At 40.1% G+C, this 12639-nt stretch overlaps 1 protein-coding gene and 1 non-coding gene across 2 annotated transcripts; both read left to right on the top strand.

Moving 5' to 3' along the window:
- Positions 1-1720: 1720 nt before the first annotated feature.
- Positions 1721-3293, top strand: LOC143880999 (protein BPS1, chloroplastic-like). The gene has a single exon (XM_077383976.1). It carries the CDS (start codon positions 2028-2030, stop codon positions 3000-3002), a length of 975 nt encoding a protein of 324 aa, XP_077240091.1. The 5' UTR covers positions 1721-2027; the 3' UTR covers positions 3003-3293.
- A 9197-nt stretch (positions 3294-12490) lies between these two features.
- LOC143882373 (U6 spliceosomal RNA) lies at positions 12491-12595 on the top strand. Its single transcript, XR_013252213.1, has one exon. It is a non-coding gene; the product is annotated as a U6 spliceosomal RNA (small nuclear RNA).
- The last annotated feature ends 44 nt before the right edge of the window (positions 12596-12639 follow it).

Raw genomic sequence — 12639 nt, 5'->3', positions numbered from 1 at the left:
TGAATTTATCCTCAACCATTCTCACATAAACCGTTGGGGGCGGGATAGCATTTCCCCGTATAAAATCTATACATTTTATAATTTTTGTAAAATATTGTGTATGAAGTTATGCTCTTCTCTTAAAAAAAGAAGAAATAACTTGAAACTAATGAAATATCGAAAACTTTCATTCGGAGCTCGTACTCGTCCCCATCTCTGCTTCTGCTTCTGGTGACTAGGGTTAATGAAAGCCAACCGTAAAACCTATGAATATGTGATTATCGTCATAACAATGGATGTCTAAAAGAAATCATACCAAAAGGTCTAAATTCAATTAAAAAAAATTCAAATGATTACACAATCACATGTAGGGTTCTCAATGGACCCAGACAGTCCGATAGATCCAAAGGATCCACATGTTGATGGATAGGATTTAGGCACAACAGTTTGATCCAAACCGTGTCCATTGGATCCATATCCTAATGATTGATAAGGAATCTGAACGGAACGGATCATGACCAAGACATAAGTGGATCCTACCCGGAGTGGATCAGTTGATACCTCCCTGACTCTAAACAAAGATTAGTCTCCCCTTAAACCCTCTTAAACACGTCTTGTTATCATTAAATGAGAAAAAAAAATGCCTAGTCATTAGCATTTTCCTAACCCCAGCTTCCCTTTGAACCAAAGTTATGAGCTATCTTGCACTCTAAAACAGAGAAAATTTGACCAGTCGCTCTCAGTCAACTACCACTCTCAATTACTTTTCCTCAATTGGTTCTCACTAACATGCGCCAGGGCAAGCATTTGCCCCTAGAGTTCGAGCACGAGTCACTCAGCACGTTCTTCTTGTGTGCAACAGGAATCGTTCTGAGTCCATGATTTCAACTCTTATGACATCAACATTGATGTCGACCCTTTGTTTGGACGAGTCATTGGAATGCAACTCTAAAACTTCTACTCATCAAGTGATCCTCACCATCCAGTTTGAGGGCTTCAACACAAAATTTCTGCTCATCAAACAATCCTGACCACCGGATTCAAGGTGGCAAACGGGCCGTGTTGTGAAAATTGACGGCCCACACGGCCCATGGGCCAGGCACGGCACGATTTGGCCACGGGCCGTGCCGTGCCAGCACGAGGTTAGGCACGGCACGGCCCGACAGCCCGTGTCGTGCCGGCACGAGAAAACAACCACGTAAAGTCCCTTTTACACTGATTTTTGTCGTGCCGGGCATGCCGTGCTACTTCTCGTGCGGTGCCGTTTCGTGCAACGTGCCTAAACCTCAGCCCGACACGGCCCACGTCTTCGCCGTGCTGGCAAGGCCCACATCACTGTAGCAATCGTGCCGTGCCTTGCCGTGCCGTGCCGCGCCTTGACACCGGATTCAAGGCTTCCATGTTGCCTATTACGCAAACTTATTTCATTTGCCCAATTCGCAGGGCGATCATTATTAATTTGAATTTTACACTGTCATTGTGGGACCCACTAGATGAACAGACCATGGTAAGGTCCGAATCACTCCATGTTTTATTAATTAATGTTTTCTCCTGCAAAAATGAGAGTGTCATAGAAAAATTTGTGATACTTTGAACCACAGAGTAGACCGAGTTGACTAGCTCTAGTCCCAGCCACCCAAACCAGCCGAGTCTTTAACAATCTCGTAGTATCTCTCGCAGAATGGGCAGAAATAGAATATTAAAAAAAAAAGCTTCTTTACTGCATTTCTTTTCCAGGGAAGAATCCAATTGCGTGACTTCTCGTCTTCTCTTTCTTTCTTTAATCTTTTCTTTCCCAAGTTCTTGAGCATTACGTATACTTGTCTCTCCGTTGATAATCAAAGATAAAAACAAAAAATATAGAGAAACTATTTTCATGCTACAAAGCATGATAAATCCAACTCAAAAACCACATTCTTCATTTGATCTTCATTTCTGTAGAAAATCTCATATGGGTGTTGATCCAAAATGGGTGAATATCTCATCACCAATTCAAGATTGTGCTGAGAGGGTCTAACTCTGCTCTTGAATTTCAAACCTTCAAAGGGATGGGAAGGGTATTTTTGACTTGTTTTCCCACTTTCTTGCTCAAGGGAAAGAACCCATATCCTTCTTTGAAAGATGATGCTAGTTGGTTTTGTTCATCTCTCTCAGAGGATCTTGAGAAGCTTGGACAGTCACTAATTAACAGTCCTCTCTCTTTTCAATGGGCTACACAAGCCATGAATCTTCTAAAAAAGATGCAGGTTGATTTTCTTCTCCTTGTCGAAAAATCACAACTACCCTTTTCTTTTGAAGGTGAATATTGGTTGGATCAATACATGCAAGAAACTGTAATCTTGTTAGATTTCTGCAATTTATTAAAATCTGCAATTTCTAGAATTGAAAGGTATCGAATGGAAGTCGATTTTACGACTACAAAAATGGTTGATGGTTCGTTGATTACAAAGAATAAGATAGAAATTGAGGGACTGGAAAGGGAGACTATGAAGCACCATGACATCAATAATTGGAGAGGTTTAAGGTTAGACACAGTCATGTCTGAATATAGTCAATATACAAAATGTAAAAAGAGTATGGATCCCGTCATATTTGCTGTTAAAAGTACTATGATTATCATATCTTTGTTCATTGGTTCCACGATCATTTCTTCGGTCTCGATCGACATGGAGGGGGACATCGGGTGTGAAATTCCTCAAGTGCAATCACTCACCGCTTCGCTTAGGACACTGATTTATCGTTTTCGTGAGAGGATTCAGCGACCCGAGAAAAATTCGAGTTTGGGTTTGGTTGAGCATGAGATGGTAGAAAGGGCAGTTGCAGAGCTTAAAGCTCAGGTGGAAGAAGGGAGGGGTGAGGATGGAGAGAAGCTCTTGAGGAGTGTTGATTCGTTGAAGAAAAGTTGTGTTGGTCTAAAGGAGGGTCTAGAGATGTTTGATACTTCTGTGACTGAGGTGTTTGATGAGGTGATCAAAGGAAGGAATAAGCTACTGGAAATGTTTAGTGCTGGTATTGTGACATAGGTGAATTAGATGTGACACTTTTATGTGAATTTGAAACATGTTACATGTTTTTTTTTTTTTTTTTCTTTTGCCTTTCGATAAAGCTAATCATTGAATTAGATTGTGAAATAGGATCTTATTGAAAATCATTCTGTCATGTATGATTCTGTTGTATAATATGCCATCACAGGCTTACTTTGCTACCTGGATTGTATTTGGCTGGATTTTCTTCAAATGGTATGTGCTACTTCTTACAGATTGATTGACCTTGTAATTCTCGTTCAATAAGAAAACTTGAATTTGTTGCTTTGATGAGCAAGTCTTTTAGCCGGCCTCAACTAGTTTGGGACAAAGGCTCAGTTGAGAGAGAGTTGAGATGAGCAAGTCTTTTGAAACTTTATATATTATCTTGTACCTGACCCACTACGTTGCATCAGTTTATTATCATGAGCCTTATCAAACCATGGTTTGTGCCTTCTTTGCACAGTCTAATCTCATCAAACAGTTTGTACTTTTGTTTCTCTTTCCGTTCCTTAATAGAGGAATACCATAACCTTTTCTTGTGATTTATCAGACAGAATTTTGGAATGGATGAAGTAAGGTTTCATTTTTTTTTTTCAATCCTTTATGCAAGACCCATTTCATTTAAAATCTCAGGTCTCAAAAGATATCAATGAGATATCCAAACTGATCCGAATCGACAACTTTGGAGATAACATGAATCTGAGGATAAGTTCACTGAATCAATTCCTTGATTGATGTCCTCCAAATTTGAGTGAATTATCTTTATCTCGGCTAAGGTAACAGGGCTTGCAAGACCACAAAAGAACATGTGATGCGGATTGTAGACCCAATAAGTGCCGTATTTGCCCATTAGGACTTTTAGGGATTTATTTCAATGGTATTTTAGTTTATAGGATTTGTATTTCCATGTTTCTATTTTTTAGGACTTTTATTTTCCATGTTATTTAGAATTAAGGATTTATTCTTTTTCCATAGAATTTTATTTCCATTGCACCTCTGTATTAGGGATTTTCAGTTTTTGATGAGGGCGTGTTCTGCAATGATTCTTATTCTCTTGCTCTAAAAGCCAAAAAGGAGAATGAGAATCGCCCAATTGGGTGACAGCTCATTCTCTGGTTCCTGTTTGTTACGGTCCGAGCAGGGGAGCTTTTGGCATATTGGTTAGACCTAACACTGTTTTGCGGGGACCAGGAGAAACGGTCCTGGGTTGCTTATTAGATTTTCTCATTCTTCACAAGCCAAAATTGAGAGAAGCACCAACGAGTACCGTGGTTGCCGAATGAGAAAGAGCATTTTGGGATTCTTTCTACTGACTTTGATCAATGGGCTTTTGGCCCATGATCGAATGGCTAAGATCGACCGATCAATGTCTCTACCATGACCCCATTTTGTAGACATGGTGGCCCACCTGATCAACAACTTCAATCACCATGCACTTTGTCAATGTTCAGCCAACCCAGATGACATTTTGATAACTTATTATTACAGCTCCAAGCGCGCAACATGCCTAAACTGAGTCAGACTCCACTGACCATAGAGTGAACTCGGCTGGCTCATTGGACTACTAGAACTGTTTCTTCCCTAATTCCTTGATTTTTCTGATTTTTTCTGCATGATGACGATGTTTTGTATCTTTAATTTCTAAATTTCTGTTCTTTTTGCTAGCAATCGAGTTCAGCGAGAGGCTGAGTTACTTTGGCATAGCCACAAATCTCATCACATACCTAATACCTTACTAAAGTCCTCCATGAAGATCTCAAAACCGCTGCAAAGAACTTAAAATTGGTCAGGCATAACAACAATGATACCGCTAATAGGAGGATTTGTGGCTGATGCTTACATGGGCAGTTTCAAAACAGTTCTTCTCTCTACTATAATGTATCTTTTTGTAATCCCATCTCCTCTATTTTTTTCATTATCTTTCCATTTACTAAGCAAACTTCAAACTATGCAGAACAGTTCACCCGATAACAGACTAGTGGGGTGAACTCTACTAAAACTCTAAGGACACTTAACCAAGCTGATTAACTAAAACAAATTGTTGGGGCCCAGTAGAATTCACCCTTAAAAGCTAGTTGTCAAGGGGAGGGTGCCAAGTCCTAATAAGCCCTTCCACATCCATTCTCTTTTCCGATGTGGTATCTTTGCTTTTCTTCTGGAACCCCCAACAATCTCCCCCTCCACGTGGAAACTATGAGATCTTCCCCAAGGGAATTTCACTGTTCTCAAGGGCACTGGGGTTACCACGCCCCAGCCCTGGTACCACTTATTGGGACCCAGTTAGAACTCGCTCTTTAAAGCTAGCCATTAAGAGGGAGGGAGGGGGGGGGGGGGGGGGGGGGGGGCAAGTCCTTATAAGCCCTTCCGCATCCATTTGGGGATCTTTGCTTTTCGCGTGGAACCCCAACACAAATGTCTAATGTTTGTTTGGAAAACATGGTCTGAGCCTCTTGACAATGTCTGAATTCGTCCAAAGCCTAAAACCCTGCAACGCAGACAAGTGTAGCAACTCACCAAAGGTGCGCAAAGTAGTCTTCTTCGTCGCAATGTACTTGATATCTGTAGGAACAGGAGGTCATTAACCATCACTGGAGAGCTTTGGAGCTGATCAATTCGATGATGATCACATAAAAGAGAGGAAGAAGAAGATGTCTTACTGCAATTGTTGGAATTTCGCACTTTGTTCTGGACTCATGCTCGGGTTTACGGTAGGGGTGCAACTCCGGTCGGGTTATCCAACCCAAGGAACCCATTTTTCCAACCCGAACCCGACCCGAGTTTAACCCAAGTTTTTAGCTTAAAAATTAAAAAAAATCATAAAAAATGTCGGATTTCACTTGGGTCGGGTTGCCAAACCCTCAACCCGAACCCGACCCGAATCAACCTGGGTTGGGAAAAGTCAACCCGAACCGGACTCAAACTCAACCCGACCCGACCTTTTTTCGGGTTCAACCCGTCGAGTTCGGGTTGAACTCGACTCGAGTTGCACCCCTAGTTTACGGTGGTTGTATACGTACAAGACAATGTCAGCTGGGGAATTGCAGATATCATCCTTATTACTTCCCTTATGGCGCTTAGCCTAGTCGTCTGTCTTCTTGGTAAGCCATTTTACAGATACAGAGTACCCAAAGGGAGCCCCTTAACACCCATGTTGCAAGTTTTAATTGCAGACATTTCAAAGAGAAATCTTCCCTATCCATCCAATCCTTCCTAATTGTACATTTTGTTTGTAGGTTTCTTGACAAAGCCACCATTATTGAAGAGCAAGATGTTATGATGGCCAAATCATTCTAGAAAATAAATCCATGGAGATCAGCAGCCGTGACAAATGTGGATCGAAGAGATGAAGCTTGTTCTCAACATGGTCCCTATATAGTTAGTTAGCTTCTTTGCCATTCTGTATATGTATGGCTTAAGCCTCAACCTTCTTCGTCAATCAATCGAAAGCTAGCCCACAATCGGTTAATGTATTGCTTGATGAAGAAGGTTGAGAGAATAATTTAAATTCCCGAATTTGGAAACCAAAAACATGTCACTGCTTTCTTTTCTATTTTCAACAGAATAGAAAATCCCAAGGAATTTTTGGAAACCAAAAAGCTTAAGAATTTTATTTTTTTATGCATCCGGTCACTTTAACCTGAAGATGGTTGAAATCCATCCACCCAATAGAAAGCTAACCCAAATCCGACGGAAAAGAGAAAAACACAAAACCCCTTCTTATTGCTTTTGTTACTGTCCAGTTGCAATTCCATTAACTCACGATTTTCACTATCTCAACAAGGGGAATCTTAAGATTTCACCACTAGGTTCCTCTAATTGTAACAACAAGCCTTAATATTGGAGAAGGCTAGACGAACACTACTCTTGGAGTGAGTACAACTCCTACTCCTAGTCTAATGAGAATGGAAAAGTAGAGGAATTATTTACAACCAAATTCTAAAGTTTCACAAACGTGAGAAATTTTAGAAATTTTGCGAGTGGTTGGACGTCCCATACTCATTTCCCTATTAGGATAGATTCCTAATATTTGAAGAAAGCAATTGGCTAGCTTTATTAGGAATTCCAAGAAATTCCCTTAAAATGGCAACTAGGCTATACCTTTAATAATCCTAAAGACTAGCATTCCTCCATTACCCATTCGAATATGTCTTTCTAATTAAAATCCTCTCCAAGTATATCCTCCTAAACTCCACTTTCCACAAGCCAACTCCAAAAATCTGTCCATGCTACCCAATCCCTTTAAACCGAGTTAGGGCAGCAAACGAACTGAGCCAAATCACGAAAGTGTTTGGGTTCGGCTCATTAAAAGCTCGGTTCGGGCTCGTTCGTTTACTAAACGAGCTAAACTCGAGCCTAAAAATTAGGCTCGTCAAAGAAACGAGCCGAACTCGAGCTTTGTATAGTTCGGCTTGGACAAGCTCATGAACTTTTTAGGCTCTGTTCATAAACAACCCGAGCCAATCCGAGCTTTAAAGCTCGGATTATGTTCGTTATATATATATATATATATATATATATATATATATATATGAGAAAAGGGTTGCTGCGCTCGAGCGCAGCTAGGCTTAGCTGCACTCGAGCACAGAAACAGGGGGTGGGGCCATTGGGGGGGGGGGGGGTGATCCTAAGCATTCATTTGGAAGGCCTCATCATGGATGGGGGGCCTACCAAAAATCAGCTATCCAATGGGTGTCCATTTGTGGCGCCAAAAATGGACAAATACTGTTTGTCCACAAATCTGTCAATTTTTTGTCCCACAAATGGACACCCTAAGGTGATCCAATGGAGCTGATTTTTGGTGGACACTCTACCCATGAAAGGGCCCATCAAATGAATGCTTTGGATCCCACCCAAAATGTGGCCCCACCCTGTTTCTGTGCTTGAGCGCAGCAAATGCATGCTCATATATTAGAGAGAGAGAGAGAGAGAGAGAGAGAGAGAGAGAGAGAGAGAGAGAGAGAGAGAGAGAAGTGTTGTTACGCTTAAGCGCATCATTTTTTTGGTGCGCTTAAGTGGTTCTAATGCATCTCATTTGCTTAAATGTTTGGGTCCCACATACAGGAGTTGATGAGAGGCGTTATAACCACTTAAGCGCACAAAAAATGGTGAGCGCGCACTAACGTTTTCCTTATATATATATATATGAGGAATAAGATTGTGCGCTCGACCACATCAAGCTTAGGTGCGGTCGAGGGCCCAAAGCCCATGTGGGCCCACATTGTTAGGATGATTCAAATCATTTATTTACAAGGCCCTTACATAGATAGGGTGTGCACAAAAAATCAGCTCCATAGAATCATCCTAACCCATCCAAAAGTGGAGGGCAAAATGGACAAACACCGTTTGCCACAAATCTGCCCATTTTTGCCCTCCACTTTTTGGAGGGGTTAGGATGATCCAATGGAGCTGATTTTTTGTCCACACCCTATCTATGATGGGGCCTTGCAAATGAATGGTTTTGATCACCACAAAAATGTGGGACTCATGTGTTTGGGTCCTCGACCGCATATAACTTTATATGCGGTCGACCGCATATAACCTTATATGCGGTCGACCGCACACCCATTTCCTCCCCCTCTCTCTCTCTCTCATATATATATATATATATATATATATATATATATATATGAGAGAGAGAGAAGTGTTTCTAAGCACGTGCTTAGATAAACTTATCTTTTATCTAAGCACATGCTCAAAAACACATGTTGCTCACAATTTTTGGGGATCCAAAACGGTCATTTGGAAGGCCCTTCCATGGATAGGGTGTGTGCCAAAAATCAGCCCTTTCCATGGATAGGGTGTGTGCCAAAAATCAGCCCTATAGGATCATCCTAACCCAATCAAAGTTAGAGTGGAAAATGGCATTTGTTTGATATCATGTTCTTGGAATGCGTTTGGAGTTGTAAATTCCCGAGGCCGAACTTGATAAGGAGCTCAAGCTCGGTTCATTCCATTTGATGAGCCGAGCAGAGCCAGGCTCGAGCTTGGTTAAATATTTTGCGAGCCGAGCTCGAGCCCTATGATATTAAGCTCGTCATGACCGAGGCGAACTCGAGCCTTTTGTTCAAACTAAGCAAGCCGAGCACGAACCCCCAAAGCTCAGCTCGTTTGCAGCCTTACTGACCATAGCAACATTTTTCCAAAAACTCTAAGCCCTCCAATTTTCATCAGCTTCTGAATCTTTTAATATTTCCCAATCTCTTAACCAAATTCACGACCAATCTCTAAAGCTAACTTTTGGCCACCTGAAGCTAATCTCCTTAAAATCCTCTCATTAAAATTCCAATGATATGAATGTGAAGATGCTTTACTTTAATTGAACTGTGTTGTCTAGGATATGAATAAAAAAAATCAAGTTCACATCAAGAATTCCATAAAAACAGAGTCGATGCAGATGTATAAATTGATACTTTTCAAAGACTAGAGCTCTAAAGCTTTTGATTTATCTATACATATCTATATTACAATAAAGTATATCATGTCTTCTTCTTAGAAGAAGTAATCTAATTAGCTTTCTAACAATGCATCTCTCATGTTTTTTTAGAATAGTGAGAGTTGTGAAGCAAGAAAAGCTTCTTCAAAACCTTCAAAATCACAACCCAACTTGTTCTTCTATTGGGAAGCATACTATTTCTTTTGGATACCTTCAAGGCTTGTACACAACACATCTCACCCATCTCAGCATCAATATCAGATTCCGAACAGATCGCCGAATCTGAGAGAGCACAAATCGAACCGTCCATTTCTCTTTTATCAAAAGTAGCCAGACCCAAATCACCATTATTGAAATCTTCCCACAACATATCCATTGTCTCTTCATTATTGACAGAATTCTCTTGCCTGTTGTGGGACAATTCAAGCCCTCTAAATGAAGTACCAGTTATTGGTTTTGAAAAATCTTTTCCTTGATGGGTTATTTCTGTTATGAATAGACCTCCTCTAGATACAGTTTTTGCATCTCCATATTGTTGACAATCTGAAACTGTAGTAAGATACATACCAGAAAGAAGTGGTGAAACCTGTGAAGCGAAAGCTGAATTATGGTCTGCGATTACTGGGAAGGTAAAATCATCTGAATTTACGCCTTCTTCCCTCATCATCTCAACCTGTAAGTGTTGCTTATTGATCTACAAAGGGGTGTTAAGAATTGAGAAAACAGGTTGGTGTCATTACTTCTTCATATGATAGTTTTTTCCTAGCTTGTTGGGTTTTATAAAATATGGAGGTGTGGGGAATTGGGTTTCCATGGTTCTCAAAATTTTCACTTTCATGGCAGTTGGGACATCTCATCTACCACTGGATTCCCGGGGCAATAGAGAGTGTCTTACACAATTGATTTTGAAAAAGACATCCTAAAGTGGTAGGTGTGAATAATCCGTTGGATTATGAATTCCTTCCCAACCCAAACACACAAACAACGGCTATAATTAGGGGGAGATCATTCTTTGGGCAAACTATTGTCATTTGTATCATTAATAAGGGAGATGTCTGAATGGACTATCTGAGCCTTTGGATCAGATCATCCATGACTTTTGATAATGCTTTTACGTCACGTTCAAGGGCTCGGATCGCTTCGATCCAAAGTTAATGACAAAACTAATTAGATAGTGGGAAATGACATTTCCACCCACTTTTCCAGCATTTCAACCCCCTTTTGTATGTCTTTCCATAAACAGCATTTCCACACCCTTTTGTTTGTCTTTTTTTCCCCAAAATGATTTCATTTTTAGGAAAAAAAGTAAAACACTTCTGCCTAACCCAACTTCTCCAATAGCAAAATCAAGATAAAAAATTTCAGTAAAAACCGAACAAACAAAATGGGGCGGAAATATCATTTCCCTTCCATGGTATTCACTAGAAGGTATTTAAGAGGAGGTTGGACTTCTGCCTAACCCATCTTCCTCCAATAGAAAAATCAAGATAAAAAATCTATTCTAATGTGGACCATAAGACTTGGACCTTTGATAGTGAATGTCTCTTGAAATTAATTTGGATTAGCATATCTCAATGGAGTAGTAGACAATTTTCAACTATATTCACAAAGTCAGGTGTCTTGGTAGGACACAGATGGTCCTCCTTTCTCGACAGATAAGAAAATGAGAAGGTGATTGAGATCTCATATCATAGACATCATATGATAGAGAATCTGAAGACTATTGATTGGATTTTTAATTGCTCAGAAACCATATAAAAAAGGCTGTAGACTTGGATAAGTCCCTAACAGTCCTTGCTGCCTATGATGGATATTCTTCACAACTGTTCCAAAAGGTGGCATGGGCTAGAAAAAGGTTCAACCTCCGTGGTCCCTCGCTAATTCTGGTGTTCCTTTTTTCTTTTTTGAATAATGGTAGATTTTATTAGATTGAAAGAAGGAGAGATACCAAGATGGTGATTGCAAGGATCAAAAGCTATGACCAGCTAAACATTAAAAAAAAAAACGAAAACAAAACAAAAGTTCAGAAGGAATGAAGTGGAAGAACTCTATATTGGGTGGGTCCACTCCTAATTACAGTGGTCCTTTTCAAAGAGGATCAACAGAACTCATTAGCATGGTATGTCCAGCAATCTTTTCAAAGAAAGTAATTCAGAAAAGAAACCATAAGTGGACACTCAACAACTTAGATTAATGAGGAACGTTTTGTGAGTAATTAGGCTGGAGTGGTGCTTTATCCAAAAAGAACAACTCATTTGGCGGATCATATTGCTATGCTTCCTGGCTACATGAACCTTGCACATATAGCTCTAAATATTATTTATATAATATTCTTATATGCAAATGATTTTGAAGTTAAATATGATTATATGCAAATAATGATGGCATTTGCTAGGGACCGTCACAGAAGGCATTTCGATGATGGGATGTTGCATGTGAGAGGAGACACACTGGCTCAGATTTTGACTTAATCATTTGACTGCAATGCTCCCTAGCAAATCCCAATAATTATTATAATAGTTTTAGAAATAATGTAGTTTGTGGCTTCCAAAGAGGCCTTAATGTCCCATTTGTAAATAATCCTATTTGCAGATGAGATACGGTGATGGTGGGCATCCAAAGAGACCCTTGGGCCATGTTTGGCAACCATGAATTTTTTTTTCATAGAATATTAGATTAAGAAATGTTAAGAGAGGGATAGAAAAGTGGGAGAGGGAGAGAATTGATTGGGTATGAGTGAGAAGATGGTGGAAAAATAAGGAAGACAAAAAACTTCATTTTGAGTATGAGTTTTTCTTTTTCCTGTTTTTCAGCCACTTTTCACGCTCTCCTCAATCATAGCCTCTCAATCCCTCCCTCTCCCTTGCCCCTCTTCCACCACTTGATAAACTAGAATTCAATGGAAAAAATTTTCATGCCTGCCAAACATGGCCTTAATCTCTTCAATCATAGCCTCTTAATACCTCCCTCTCCCACTCCCTTGCCCCCTCTCTCTTCCACCACTTGAAAAACTAAAATTCAATGGAAAAAACTTTCTTGCCTGCCAAACATGGCTTTAATCTCTTGGAAACATCCCATAAAATTAGGATACACAGAAGACTGGCATGGCCCCTGCCTAATGATAGCACGCACAGATCGAGAAATAGTCCAAATGTTTTAAGGAGTTAAAAAGAGACCACCGTAGAGGAGTTGTTTAGAATA

This window comes from Tasmannia lanceolata, unplaced genomic scaffold (assembly GCF_043159265.1).
Source record: "Tasmannia lanceolata isolate RefF3 unplaced genomic scaffold, GAP_Taslan_0.1 ptg000007l, whole genome shotgun sequence".
Taxonomy (NCBI): Eukaryota; Viridiplantae; Streptophyta; class Magnoliopsida; order Canellales; family Winteraceae; genus Tasmannia; species Tasmannia lanceolata.
This window is presented reverse-complemented; position numbering and strand designations above follow the sequence as displayed.

What these genes read in the sequence shown, in the direction of transcription:
- LOC143880999 (XM_077383976.1), top strand. Translation starts at nt 2,028, where the DNA reads ATGGGAAGGGTATTTTTGACTTGTTTTCCCACTTTCTTGCTCAAGGGA.